Source organism: Ptychodera flava, chromosome 16 (genome assembly GCF_041260155.1).
Source record: "Ptychodera flava strain L36383 chromosome 16, AS_Pfla_20210202, whole genome shotgun sequence".
NCBI lineage: Eukaryota > Metazoa > Hemichordata > Enteropneusta > Ptychoderidae > Ptychodera > Ptychodera flava.
The window spans coordinates 18632497-18648299 of record NC_091943.1 but is presented as its reverse complement, the minus strand read 5'-3'; the positions used below and the strand labels follow the sequence as shown (position 1 = coordinate 18648299).

The following is a 15803-nucleotide window of genomic DNA, read 5'->3' as shown; positions in this document are numbered from 1 at the left end:
GCGCGTTTAGTGGCGCCACGTTTTCCTGTAACACGTTGCTCTCCAGCGTTGGTCGTGATTCATACCAAGGCACTGCTGTATCTATTAATTTTGCTATTCGGGTGACCTCTGTTTGTCATTCCTATTGCAGTACACTTTTATGTCCCTGGAGGGGAGTGTCCATCGACTTGCGTGCAAATGGAACGATTCATTTTGTTGAGGGGAGGTACTGGACTGTGTCAACCAATATAGTACAAGCTGGCGCATCTGAAGGACTAAAAAAATGTCAACCCTGAGGAAAAACCATTGCAAACGGAACGAAGACCTGTTTATGCGTATTTTATTTCTAAGAGACCTCCGTGGAGGCGAATGAAAGGTCGATCAAATTCGAAGTGAAGTCAAAATAATCTAGGTTAGGTCGCAGAAAAGCGTTTGAAAACAAATTTTATGATGTGTGGCCTGGATAGGTTAAAAACTGCGTCGGGACGAAGGGACGATCGTTACATGACCCAGTTAGCGAGGAAAGGTGACCGTTACAGCTACACCAGACGACGTCGTGTCGGCTTTGTCCTCGAGTGTTCATTTTTATACTCTCCCCCCTCTCTCTCTCATACACACACAAACCCACATACAATACACACATACATGCATCAGTATACACACACCGACAGTCACAGTTGAACAAAAGGCGACAATGTACAAAGCGATAGCATATGTCTATGGTTTATTTTACAATACGATAAAAACTGTTAAGAAAAAAATACGTTCACAGAATTTAATTGCATATATATATCTCTCCTGGGTTATCGCTTACCAATATCTGATAGCTGGGCTTTTAAAGAAAAATCATACAAACAAACAAACTAACTAACAAAAATCAACACTACATCCCAAGAGCTTTATTCATTATTCAATAGGGGCATGCATATGAGGGAACTATATAAACAGAGTATAAAAGCTTTACACAGAAAGTCAATTAAGTGGCACAAAAAATCGAAATATCATAATAATATATCCTTCCGATATGGAAACCAAGTATCGATCGTGATGTACACGTTTCTCGTACATGCGCAAAGATTCTCGGTTAAGCTCATCTCGCGCATTATAGAGGACCATGCACATTAAGGACAAACTAATTTCAAAATTATTCTCCCGCGCAAATACAACACACCTACGTCGCTCCCTTTCATTTTACACATTGCATTTTACAGATTAACTTGGAATGAAATAACACCAGTTCTCCTGGTCGTATTAGTATTATGTTCGGATTTCCCAAAAAAGCTGTTTCCGGGGATTCCTTTAAAGACAAAAGGTCGCTATTATTGTGATATTTTATTTTGGAGGCATTATATTTTTTTAGCAGTTTCGAATTACATGAAAATCTGTCACATAAATCAGCATCTTAAAATATGCCGGAGGAACAGGTCAAAACAGCGCATGTCTATGACCCCACACACAGAAAAATTTGGCGTTACTATATAAAATAAATCTGTGCTGATTGGCTATAGCAACTGCTCTCACAAATAGCAAGAGAAGCCCAAGGCTAACACTGAACCCATGCTCACCTCTCAGTACAAATCAACACTTATATACTTACCTAGGGAGCATGATTGCGTTTAATCACCACCAAAGGCATCCCTACACAAGCATCGATTACTAACAAGGACTGAAGACGGGCTCAGTGTAGGTGAGATGTGCCCCCTTGTGCAGTTAGATATATAGACATCATAAGATAAATATCATTTGGGTAATTAATTGTCGACCTGAACGGTGAACTTGAAGTATTTCCCGACACAGAAAACCCTCAAAAAATCAGAAACTTTGACCCCTTCAAACATATTCATTCTTTTTTTGTTTATGAAAAACTATATTTTAATTTGAATATATATACTTTTTAAAAAACTTTGTAAAACAAGGTAATTTCGACTTCTAAAAAGGCATTCTTGATTTCAAAAATCACAAACAAATATTTAATACCGTGCGATGCAAACCTTATGGTATATTTCAGAAACAGCGGCAACATTATTTTAAAAGTCTTAAGTGATTTCAAATCACTCAATCAGGTGTTTTATTTTTTACCATGCACATGCATTGGTTGCGATATAAACAAGACAAGTCTGCCGAGTAAGTTCATGCGACCTTGACGACGGTGAGCTTGATAGTGGCGTCGATGAAGCGCGCCCTCTTGTGTTAATAGTTGTAAATAGCACCCTTTACGAATACATTTTTTGAAAATGTAAATACATATGTGACAATGTCGTTCAAAAGTCAACTATATATCCACACATACGGCTTATCTAAATCGTATACGTCTGCTTGTTTCACGTTTTAAAATTAGATTGAATAAAAAACCAAGAAAAAGAAACAAAAATTGCGAGAAATATAACAGCTTGCAATTTCCACCGCTATTTCTAATCTTTGGTGGCCATGATGGCCTGAACCACAGGTGTCGAAGATACTGCCCTCAGCGAGTCCATTCACATCCTTTGACATTTCGGCGATAACGGTCACGTGTTGATTGCGTGGGTCACCGTGAATTACTATCGGAAACGTGACCGTGGACGCCGTCACTTCATAGTCCTTGCTTTTGCAAACGATATCTGCTTCTCCGTTTGTGTCTACTTTTTCCCAAATGCAATACCGGTTCGTTTGTTCTCGTTACAGGTACCTACAGGGAGAGAAGCGAAGTGGATGACGTCAATAATGTTACCTTGTGAAGCATCATTTCCACGGGTCTCAATCTTAGTCTCTGGGATAGGTGGCTTTCATGGTGTTATGATTGGCCATGGTGAAATGAAATGAAATTTGACCTCATGGTCTTAAAAATGTGCTGCATACGACAGCTTTTGTTATTTCATACAGGCAGGCGATGCCCTCCCTCCAAAATATGACAGAAACCTCGCGGCGAATGCAAGTGCGTATTCAGAAAGCTAGCCACAACAACCCCTCCCCTAACCTTTTTCGTGGCACGTTCGTTATCATCAATACACCAAGACAACAATTTACAACTGAGACTACCAATAGATGTGGACACAGGAGAGAAAATATGTGTGCTGCCTCACACCATGTTACATGACGATAGTATTGAAGGTGAGTTTATCAACAGTGAACAGTTTGAAAATATTTCCGAATGTATCAAATATGACATGTAACGTAAGCAAAACATGCGGATTCTCTTTAATATGTAATATTTACGAAAATAAAGTATGGTACATAAAAACTATTCGTACGGGCGACCGTACAGGTGATTCCAATTAAAACTATCAATAGTCCCCTACGCCATATTACGTTTCGCCTAGGTAAATACCGAAACATGGAATTACAATATCATGGCGTCTCCACGCAGCGAAAATGGAAACCTACGTCACGTAATTACCAAATACAAATATGCACATTTCAGGACAACAAACAGAGAGAGAAACTTGGCCTTCACTACTTACAGACGTCAAGTCTTTCCTCCAATAATGAAATTTGCTCACTGAGCGAGGATATTCTGTCGAGCTGTCGCAGTTGTTCGTCGTTCACTGTGCCCACTGCATTGGTCACCGTCACAACCTGTGGTTTGCGAGCATCTTGTTGCAGTGTTTGAATGTCCTGAAATGATAAAGGATTTGTGATTTTGCCATGACGTCAATCTTGCAACAACCGAGCATATATAAGTGCATCTTTCTTCATATCACTCAATATATTTCACATTTTTAAAGGGAGGGGTTGTCCCGTCGGCGGCTGTGCGTATGGGGCCCACACAACGGATCTCAGTGTACTACAACGGACGACTGTGCCGACACCCAGTGGCGGCCGAAGCAGCTTAATATAAACGAAGGGACGCAACCAAAGTGTGTTTGGCAAATTCTTGCGGTGATTGGAAAGCTACAAAGCTGGTGAACTATGAACATACATCCAATGCTAAATTTGCTTCACATTTGCTCGACATTCATCACCAGTTTCTTCGCAGAGGCAATGTTTATCAACAAGAAAATCGCGCAGCCGTCGGAGACGACCAGTCCCTTTAACGATCGAATTGCTTACATACTATAAAAAATCCCTATAGGGATGGTGATCCTACAGCTTGATGGTAGATTCATGATGTTTTCATACGAGTTGTGTGAACTTTACAAATGAATTAAACTGTGATGTGATTTCCAGACCCAGATGAGATTCCCCGAATCTAATTCCTATTCCTTGACAACTTTTAAAATAATGGTGTGAGTCATGAAAACTACTGCATCCCGTTCCTTACATGGAATTGAAATGCAAAGAGAGCTTGTTACGTTGTAGAAAGTTGGATTACTGGAATATCATTTTTTGTGAAAGGTTTAAGACTTCATAATTTTTGCAAAACTTGTCCTCACCTGTTCAAGTTTATCCACCCTGGCCATCATTACATGGAATTCTGGTATGCATGTCAGACAAACTAGAGCAACATAGAAACATATAACGAGTTAAAACAGAAAATCTAATCATCAAAACAATGACAGCACAAATTCAAAATTTTCATATTCGCGCTACATGAGTGTATGGTTGTCTATCTACTCCGCATGACACTCGATTGAGCTGCAATGAGCCAAAGGACAAACAGGTCTAGTTAGCACGCCCCCTACAGGACTGACCGAGATTAGGGCTGCCAGCAAGACAGAGCAATCTGGGTCAGATTGAGTTTGCTTTCATAGCATAGCGCTGTACAAAATCTTTTACTTGTTGCGTGTATCAAATGATTCCGAGCTGTGCGGGAGTGCCAGATAATAAAAATGATTTTGGAACTCGATATCAACAAAAAAAACTGTGCCCTGGAACCTGAATACGTAAACCAGGAGGCAAATATTGACAACACGCGGGTCTGAAGAGTTTTTCATCGAATCCAAACTATTCCGTCATGAATAGAAGATTTGTCGCTAAGAGCAGGTCTCCAGGGAATGGTAGAGTATCAATAACACGGCCGCATCGTCTCTTGTGAACAAATTTGTTCTTTTGGCTAAGGCGCGAAAACCTACCTTTGCACGATCGTCTGTCAGCATCCAGGACAAACCCAGCGTGACATGCGCAAGTGTAACTTCCGTTGTTGTTGACGCATATTTGCCCACAAGCATGTGTGCCCTCAGAGCATTCATTGATATCTAGAAAAGAATACATTAAGGACAGTTAATCAGATGATTGCAGCCATTCAAAGAAAAGTACCCGAAAATTCCTGCACTGCAGAATGCATGCCGATTCATTCGCTTAATGATTCAAAGCGACCTTGCCAATATGCCGTTACCTTTACAATCAAATTTTCGTAGATGTCCGTCGACATAAATTAAGCAGACGTTGTATAGTTACATTTATTGAAAAAATATATTTGAAATGATTTAGATATCACTATAGCTCCAGCCAAATAATAGATTTAGACTGGCATCTTCGAGTCAGTCGCTCACTGAGTGACCGTGAAGGTAAAAGCAAAAGATATTTAAGGTTTAAGAAATGGTAGGGAAGATAAAATACAAATGAGACGAAAATACCGATTAGGCAACCAGTGAAAGTATTTAGTAGAATTCTGTGAAACATATATAGGCATTATTTAGGGAAAAGCACTAGAGCAACTGGTAAACATTCTTGGATGCAAGTAGAGGCAAGGTGAAAGGTCACGTATGTGCCAGTATTTCACAGTGTATCGGCTCATCCCTTTCCAGACTGTCTGAACCCTTCGTGTGTGCACATATGTCGTTCGCTAATTTAATCTCCTGTGAAGATAATACGATGTGTCTGAGGACGAAACGGCGTGCTTACCCTCTTCGCAGTATTGACCTTTGTAACCGTGTCTGCAGTGGCATTTTTCTGGGGCCACACACTGGCCGTAATTTTGACACTGAGTTGAACATATGGCTGAAAGAGAATAAACACAAATTGCGCTTATTGAAAAAGTGAAAATTACACATATAAACATCATTAGAAAGCAAAACACAGATATACGTTCTGTCTCGTCGTTAAATTCCTCCAATCGATTTGCCATTGAAAGCGTTTTAAAATAAAATCCGACCTGAATCTGAATCCGATCTAAACAAGGACCTGTCTTTGAAGAAATTTACGGTTGCTGGCGACCTGATCTTTGGCCGGGGTCGCATTCTGAAGATACGAGAACGACGATACCATAGCGCACAGTGTGCAGTAAATGATTTTAAACTGATTGTAAGGTGGAAAAGATCATGCAAATCAGGGGATCCATTTTCTCTGTACCTTAAATCGAACTTCACATTCTTATACTTTCTAGTTTTCATAATGTTTTCATATCAATGTATTTGCACGTCATCACAATTATTGTCTTTGTAACACAGACATACCTACGTCGTGTTCTATATGAGGCACAGATGACGCTTCACGGGATATTTGATTCTACCCGTCAGAAAAGAATAATTCACACCGCAGAGTCAAGAGGTGTATGATCCTGTGGATTCCTGATTTAGCCATTTCTACGTGGTGGCATTGGAAATATGCACCAGGAATATTTGTTTTCATGAACGCGAGTTCTTTCTCCAACCCGATCAATCGGACCCGTCATCACAGGAAAAGTCCCCTTTTCCCCGAAAAAAGTTCACCAACCCCTCTCAGTGTGGGCAAGAGTGAGAAGGGGAGGGGTTACTAGGCTACGTGATTTGAAGGGCAGAGGACATAATTAACCCAGGGAGACGACTGGATAGTATCAGGGTTTTAAGACATCTGCGTTTCTAAACATTCTGAACGTTAGAGCGAGCGTAGTTGACTCAATGTTTTTAAGATGACTGGCAACTTTCACTGTCTACATCCCTGTCTCTGTGCTTTTACTAAAGCTGTAGCTTTCCGTGTATATATCTATGCATGTATCTATGTATGCATGTATCTCTCTCTCTCTCTCTCTCCTCTCTCTCTCTCTCTCTCTCTCTCTCTCTCTCTCTCTCTCTCTCTCTCTCTCTCTCTCTCTCTCTCAACTCTTCACGTTAGAGGGCGGTTTGCTTCCTTAGCATGCTTTACCCAATGACTTTGTCAGACTTTTCTTTCACTTCATGTTGTCTTTGGCCTCAGTTTATGGATACCGTTTGTCCTTTGGAAAGTCTTACTACAATAACTTACGTTTCCGACATCCCCTGGCGATATCACTGTGTTTTTCCCAGCCAGGACAACAGGTATATTTTGTTTCTGATGTCAACTGTACTTCGTACTGCTGGCGATAAGAGAGCTGGTATATGGTTCTGCAATGGAAGAACACGAGACACCACTAAAACACGTCGTTCAACATTTTCACGACTTGTTGTCATAAATATTACAATACGTGCAAACTGCATTAGAACAATACAATGTACTGAAGCGACATTAACTGTGATTTTTGGAGTATTTTCTATCGTTTTTGTTGCGTTTTGAAAAAATACATTTACATTAAGATACACTCATTTTAAAAGGCCTATAGCCGTTGTGCCTTGTCAACACAGCCTAAACAGGTTACTATTGACATTCATCTGAATTCAGTGCTGACTAATATAGAGTTCATTTGTCAGCGCTGACATTGCCCATGGTAAATCATGCGTTGTGTTTGTTGGGCTAAGCTTTTGAATTTCAAGACACTTGAGAGAGATGAGAAAGAAAGCAAGCTTGTTTTTATAGACAGATACATTAAAATGTTGTTAAAGGATACAGTTATATTCGCTTTTAAAGTCATTTGAACAAAGCGTATGTTTCTGTTACGGAAGAAGTTTGTCTGTCTATCTGTCTGTCTATCTGTGTCTGTCTGTCTGTCTGTCTCCGCTCACGTTTGCTTCTCTGCATGCATAATGCATCTAGATCTGTGCATCTACATATCTTTATTCGTGTACAGGCTGAGAGATGGTCCACAAAAATGGGGTGAGTGACAAATGGGGTCGGTATTTGACGTGAAACAGTTGTTCTTATTGATGAATGTGGAATACATGGGTGAGCGTTTGTTTGCTTCTTAGAGGAAACCACTTCTACGGCGGATTGCTTGTGTCTACGCATTCTGACTATGATACATGTTCATTTGCCAGCTTCTCTATTTTATTTTTCTACGGCCAGAGGGCAAGTTTAGATGTAAACCATACTTGGCGATTTTTGCTGCTAAATGGTAAAGACGGGTGTGGGGCCAGGCCATCGTTCATGTGCCAGAGAAGACTACAACAATATCCGCACGCTTGAATAGCACATGACAAATCCGAGCACAGTTTTGTATCAAGTGCTGCGGCAGACTGTTGGACGTTTTCACTCATCGGTAACAACCGAGCTTGGAGGTGGGCTCTCAGGAGGGATGCGTGTTACAATCACGCCCTGTCATCGGCGGTTTACTTTCAAAGGGGTGCGAAAAAACGAAGCAGACAAGATGGATGTCTTGATCGGCCTGTACGGTTCACTGCATTTACACTTCGTCTAATGTCTCGGTGTCAGCGTGTGTGACGCCACTTTGAGGTGTTATGACTCGTTGCGTGGCGAAGAGTGTTCAAAGTCAAATGTCTTCCAGATATACAGAACGGTGATTTCATCACAGCTTGACTCATGGGCGGGGGGGGGGGGTATACATAAGTGGATTTTTGCGATTCATAGATCACGAGAGTCGTTACGAAATCGTCAGTGTATGTTTCGAAAAGGATACTAGGATAGGAGGCTCAATGCATTTTTCGATAGTTTCGGAGCTTTGAAAATATCAAGATCGATCCGGTAATGGTGAGAATGATCAAAGCTAGGGCTTTTACGAAAAATGTAATAAACTGAACTTTGCTTACTAACACAGCCAGCACCATGAGCGTATTCACTATTGCATGATGGGATGTAACAGAAACTTTTTGCGACCGCTGGTTTGGTGTTTCAATCAGTTTCCAGCCTTCTTTAAGTGTAACATTTATTCTCATTGTGTGGCGTCATCACTGACAATTATCTGTCTGATAGTCATTTCGATGATCCACCCAGCCCACAGACGGACATGACATAGTTTTACTATGAATTACTTTGTACAACCTCAGGCAATCCACTTTTTATGCCGTTTATCAAAAATATTTTATCACTCATCAAAAATTGAAAGATAACGAAATAGATTGCCCTCAAATCAAATATATTCACGAAGTCACTAATACCTTTGACTCGCAACTTTCTACTTTTAAATGCATTGTCAAATGCAAGCATGCGCCATGCACTTTTTTCTGATAGGAAATGTATTTCATATTTCCATGGCAACATTTTAAAGTCAGGGATGTAACGACAACATGGGGTCTCTCTGTCTCTCTTTGTCTCTGTCTCTGTCTCTCTCACTCTCGCTTTCTCTCTCTCTCTCTCTCTCTCTCTCTCTCTCTCTCTCTCTCTCTCTCTCTCTCTGAACACAACCATTCTTGAGCAGTGCTTTCACAATCCTTTATCTTCTTAATTCCCAACTTTCCGTGACGATACATGATAGCCTACCGTACAGTGACAAGTATGTTCACTGATAAAACAAGAATTGGGTGCACCTTGTTTCGGTGGTTTCGATTGAGAATCTGTCAGCAGCGCATAGACCCACACAGGACTGAATGTATACATGCCCTCACAAGTGTCAAAGCGTCTGTAGTTATTATGCATCGCAGTGCAACTGCTGGGGACAGAGTAATCAGGCGCGTCTGGTGAGTCTGCTCCAAATCACTGCATGATTCTCGATGCCAAGGTCATAAGTCATCATCTGTATTTATTTTAAACCCCCTTTCCCCACCTCTGAAAGTACCCTGTCGAAGAGGATGAAATGTGATGAATTCGAGACACGCCGATACTGCGCGCCGACCCTTGACCGCTAATACGGCTTTTATTGGTGCTGTAATGTCGATTTCGATCGACGCTTTGGTCTAGCAATGATTGCCAGGTAAAGCTCAGTGTTAGGCTGTTGTTTGCGAATGGACTCTGTACTGCGACATTTTGAAAACACTTCACATGCCTCCAAGTACACAAAGACAGGTTGAACACTTGAAATACCATGGATACTACAAGTTACTGAATTTGTGATGTAAATCTGATAGAATGTTACCTCGTCTCTGTTTCTCAGTCTCTCTCTATCCTCTTTGTCAGTATGTTTGCCTATCTACCTGTTCCCCCTTTCCTTGCCAGGTATGTATGTATGTATGTATGTATGTATGTATGTATGTATGTATGTATGTATGTATGTATGTATGTATGTATGTATGTATGTATGTATGTATGTATGTATGTATGTATGTATGTATGTATGTATGTATGTATGTATGTATGTATGTATGTATGTATGTGTGTGTGTGTGTGTGTGTGTGTGTGTGTGTGTGTGTGTGTGTGTGTGTGTATGTATGTATGTATGTATGTATGTATGTATGTATGTATGTATGGATGTATGGATGTATGTATGTATGGATGTATGGATGTATGTATGTATGTATGTATGGATGTATGGATGGATGGATGGATGGATGGATGTATCGATTGATGTATGGATGCATGCATGCATGTATGTATGTAGAACGTACATGTACATATGTCCCTATTTAGACGATCTTCACTGTTAACTTTAACGAAATGTACCCGCCGTGTGAATCGTGTTTAAATATCATCTAGCATAATAACCATTAAAGGGCCAGTAATGCTTCTTTTGATGAATTTTTCATTATTTTATTTTACTTATCAATTGCAACTTTTTATTCTACTTCCAAAAGAATATTGAAACACATACTATTTAGCTTGTCAACTTAGCATCTACATGTGTAAAATGTATCGTTATTGTTTACATTTGAATTCTAGTCCGGACCAGAATTCATTTTTCAACAGTAACAACGCAGTTTAAACACGTATGTGTTGAGGTGACAAGCTGAACACTGTGCATATCAACATGCACTGGGGAGAGGAACAAGGAATTATGGTTCACATTCAAACAAGAATGGTGAAAAAATTATCAAAAGTTAGCATTAATTAATGGCCCTTTAAAATAAATAACAAGGCCGGTGAAATGTTAACACAGCGTCAGTTTGCAGGGTGAAATAGTCTGATTGTGCATTTGTATTTAAAGTTAAATATGATCAAAAATTTATCATATTGGTCGTATACAGCAGGTAGGTAAAATCTCTTTTGTGAGCGCCACGCCGAAGAAACCTACCGCCTTATCAACTACTACCTGGTAAGTTTTAAAGGAATTGCCGCGTTTCACGTTTTGATGACCTTATAAAAGCGAGTTCAAAACTGTAGGAGCGCCGCCTGTGTCACTTTATCCCAATACGGGTTTCTCATAGGTAATTGGGGGAACATGTAATATGTTAGAAACGAAAATTAATTGGAACGCCGCGGTAGAGAATTGTTGGAGTTTTCTGATCTTACACTGGAATGCTCCCAGTGACCGGTGTTAGCCATGTCATCGAGGAATGGTTTTGAATTCCATCGACAATTAGGGACACAGGGGCGTCACGAACTTGATATACTTTCAAATCAAATCGGCTGATTTTCCCTTTGAATTTGAACTTGTCGTTAGCGGCGACTTTATTAATTTCTTTAGCGTGCTACCAAATCCGTCAGGCCCATTTGTTTCTCTTCGCTCCGACAACTCAATTGAATCGTCCGTCAAAACACTAGCCATGCACGAAAAATTGTTTGTTATGGCTAGTGGCGCGGCCCCCTACCGGCAACATCTGTGATTTGAAACATTGCATTTCTACGAACTGGTGTCAGTATCTGCGAAAAGTCCGCCCTTCCCCGTCCAAGGGCGAAACTCATTAGCGACAATGCAGACGGGCGCTATTGTATTCCCAAATCTCAAGAAGCAAATGCATAGAATTAAAGAAACTACCGATAAAGCAACGGGTTGTTTTTCTTTAAGTTGCTTATTGCCATATAACCTGTTCGGCGGATGTTCTAATTGTGTAGAATTTTCACAGTTTTACGCGCCAGACAAAGTATCTCTGGTATTTCCTATTTCTTTGTCAATTTGGTAAATTCTACATTTCCTGGGTGCCAAGGCTGAGGAAAAAAAGTGATAAACTGTCAATTGTACGGATTTCTCACCTTGCCGAATGCTTGACATCATTTTATTTTTTGAATAATAAAATTACTTGTCGTATGTAATCTCTCACCTCAAAGTGTTACGTTGGATAACTTTCAATTTCTGCTATATCGTTTAAGATCGCCGTGTTATGATTTGAAATTTATAGTAACATCGCTTTCGATGTGTGCGTCTTACTTGAATATTTAAAGGTAGAACGCGCCTCGGGGACAGATATTAAAACTCTCAAACTTTTACCTTTCTTCTCTGATCTACCACTTGTGGGGGCTCATCTTAAAGCTCTTGGAGGATGAAACATTTTGACAGTCTTGGTTTATCGATCGAAAATCGAAAGGTGTATTTTTTACCATGGAGTTAACACAGGCATGGCGGCCATTTTGAATTTCTGGAGTCCATAAATGTTTGGTAATTTTGTTTCCCTGGTACCAAGCTTCGCAAGGTGACTCTGATCATCCATTCTCTATATAGCAAGGTAATGGTTGAAAGTTTAATAGAGGAAAGTTTCAGTTTTTTCGCTTTCGAGGCGCATACTACCTTAAAAATGGCAAACTAGGTCGGACAGCGATTAGAGCTCTTGAACCGAAGTAGGAATGGCCAGCGTATTTTTTTGTAGATGGACAACAGTCGATTATTTGACCTCGACCTCCTTTAATATAACATTTTATGAAGGAGAAAAATGTAAACACTTCAACCCGCTCAATACGAACTACTTACTGGAATACTGGAGATATATTCAAGGAATCTTTTCCTATGGAGTTGACAGACCTTTGGTTCCAATTACTGTTGTAGATCACAACATGGTTTAGTTCTTTATAGCTGTGCTATTCTTACTCCTCGAAACTGAATATTGCGTTGTCTCAGCTTGTGTGGAAGGAAACAGTTTCATTAAAAAAACGATTTTTAAAGGCGAATCTTGCAATTAAAAACGGGAAGCGGAGAAGGAAATTATCGATGGCTTGAAATAAATCGTCATATATTTTATGCCCACAATTGCTTGAAATGGACCGTCTTCGAAACCAAAGAAGAGAATCGTTCAACATGAAAGGCTTGACTTCGTTGGAGAATTCTGCGCGCGCTTTTCATTTTATTGCCGAAGGAATGACGCATTACTTTGGTTTTTGGTTTTCAGTACAATTCCCTTTGCCCGATTGTCTGAAAGTTGTTCATTCGAAAAAGGGAGACTTTAAAAAATGTGCTTCGTCGGGAGACGCATAATTTGCCTGGTGCTTTGAGAAAATCGTTGCCAAACTTTCGGCCTGGGGCGGTGAGGTCAGTCGTGTGCCCCTCTGAAATAAAAACTAGATAAACTCAAATTCATCAGATCTGGTTTTCCCTGAAGCGTTATTCATATCACAGCACCCTGTTTGCTCCATCGACGCATAGTTTTGTTTTACAGGTCACTTTTATTAACATTTTAATATCCAAATATCGAGGTACGCGCCCAGTGTCAGGGTGCCAATGTGTTTGCCATTAGGAGCCCTTGACACGCAACACCAGCATTGGAAATCATTTGGAAAAAGTCAAGAAAAATAATTATTTTTGCGAAGAAATAAACAAAAAAATCAAACCCGGACGGTGTAAAGCAGTCGGGCAATTGCGCTGCCGAGATAAACAAAATGTGCGCGACACCTTTCGGCGAGTCCGAGCGAAACCCGAGACGCACTGCAGGACGTCGGCCTCTGCGCCCCATTCAGTAGAACGCTTAGAGACCGAGCCAATGACCGGCATTTCACTATCTAACTTTTAGATACAGCCGTCACAATGACACAGCAGCCACAGATGTTGTTTTATCCCATTACAACTTCATTTAAGAACAGCTCCACCACAACTTAGAAATGAAAGATTCGACAAAGTAGCCAACAATAACCACTCACTGAAATGGCTCTTCAAACCAATTCCATCTGCTGGCGTCTAGGATTCCAATTAACGGGATGTTTTTTTGAGCTTAGTTAATAAAGCAGAGTTCAATTTTCACAGGAATAACTGTTGGTGCCGCGAATAAGCTTGTCCAATTATCAATGGAATTCATCATTTCCTTCCGCCTGAAAGTATTTTAATTTTTGCCGGGGGGGGGAGAGAGAGAGAGAGAGAGAGAGAGAGAGAGAGAGAGAGAGAGAGAGAGAAGGAGAGAGAGAGAGAGAGAGAGAGAGAGAGAGAGAGAGAGTGTGTGTGTGTGTGGGTGTGTGTGTGTGTGTGCACGTGTGCGTGTGTGTGTTTTGGACAGAGACAACGATGTATAGAGACAGGAAGACAAGCCGACAGGCATAGGAAGTAGACGAAGAGATGCAAAGAAAAGAAGAATACAAATGCAAAGACATCTTTGGTCTAAGAAACCGAATGAATTGTCTTCATATCAAAATTTGCCAGCTGCCCTGACGTATACAATTCCCTATACAAACATTTTTGACCGACAACCGATATTTATCACCGTTCCATTTTTTCTGTTCTGCGTACGGGGGGCAACTGAATCTTATCACTGTCACTGTCTAACAAGCCATCAAAAATTTCAACACGCGTGTTAGGTACACAATAAAAAGTTTTAAGATAAACACCGTGCCAAGTTTGATTTTCGTGAATGCAGGGTAATCTGACATGAACATTCTGTTCATTAGATTGCTGCCCAACGTCCACCGTTCGCCGAGAACGCTTGCTAAATGTTATTACTGGGCAAAAAGGCAAAACATATGCACGTAAGAACATATCGACGGGGTGAATGGAACCGACAATTTCTGCGTGTTACGTATGAAACCCTTTAACACAACACGGGGCGACAAAATGTCACTTTTGCGCAATTGCAAGTGCAAGCAAGTTTGATTGACGGAGTGAGAGTTCAAGTTATCGAGTTATCACATCGGTGAAATAGAAGACAGACCCCCACGGTAATGACCGCTGCGGTTTTTATTATCAACCACAAACTATCATAACAACCCTATTAATCGAACCATGCCATGAATGTTGGACTCGGGGGCAGGTAGCGACCTTTCACGCGATGTTGGACTCCAATCATGTGCTCTCGACGGGAACGCTTCAGGTATTTGCTATTATTTGAAGGGGAGGTCTGAACTTTGTTAGTATTTTGCTCAGCTATGATGGAAACGAAAAGCGGTGAAGTCCGTAATGTGAAACAGTGAGCGTTGTTCAAAACACTGTCGCAGACCACAATTTACGCCGTCTATACGACCCTTACACAATCTTGTTTCATCTCTTTTCGTCCAACTTTTAACCCTCCCCCATTTGCCTCTCTAGAGGTCCAACTTTACCATAGAAAACGATGGGATTGGTTCAAACCATGGTGGTGAAAGGGTTAAAAACACTGCTATGAAATCCGTTCATGCTATCATTCTTGAAGAAGAATCGACTATAAACTGCTTTGAACCCCATGTTTCAGCGAATGGTTTGTATTAGTCTCATGCCATCCAAATTAATTTATGTCCGGACTTAGTCTAATATATCAATATATCAGCTTTTAAATTGGGAGCGTTCAAAACGAGTGTACGGACAACATTAAGAAGATTAATAGTGAAAGCTTCAGTATGTTATTTTGGAAGAATAAGAAAACGCCTAATGATTTTAACTGATGATAGTTACACTTGGAAAAAGGGTATTTGCGGGCACAAGACGTACTTAGTGTCTCACGAATACCGTCATCTCGTAGCTGTGCAACCTATGATCTACTAACACGCTTTCTAGGCGCCTGACCCTGACAGCAGCACGCTCGATCCAGAATATCTCGACACTTTAAAGTTCGCCAACTCGCGGACATCTTATCACAAACCTGACGACACTTGCGATAGAGAACGAACGCGCATGTACTTTTTGAGCGCGAGATCGATCGAAA

General features: G+C 40.7%; 1 protein-coding gene across 3 annotated transcripts in view; it reads right to left on the bottom strand.

Annotated features, from left to right (window-relative positions):
* Positions 1-686: 686 nt before the first annotated feature.
* LOC139114216 (epidermal growth factor-like protein 7) overlaps positions 687-15803 on the bottom strand; it is a 50591-nt gene continuing 35474 nt past the window's right edge. For all 3 annotated transcript variants that reach the window (XM_070675795.1, XM_070675796.1, XM_070675794.1), the window contains exons 3-8: positions 7060-7178; positions 5743-5838; positions 4971-5093; positions 4332-4393; positions 3420-3573; positions 687-2647 (exon numbers count right to left, since the gene is read on the bottom strand). In XM_070675795.1, the coding sequence (XP_070531896.1) occupies positions 2598-2647; positions 3420-3573; positions 4332-4393; positions 4971-5093; positions 5743-5838; positions 7060-7178 (604 nt within the window). In that variant the 3' untranslated portion in view covers positions 687-2597. The remainder of the gene's footprint in view (positions 2648-3419; positions 3574-4331; positions 4394-4970; positions 5094-5742; positions 5839-7059; positions 7179-15803) is intronic.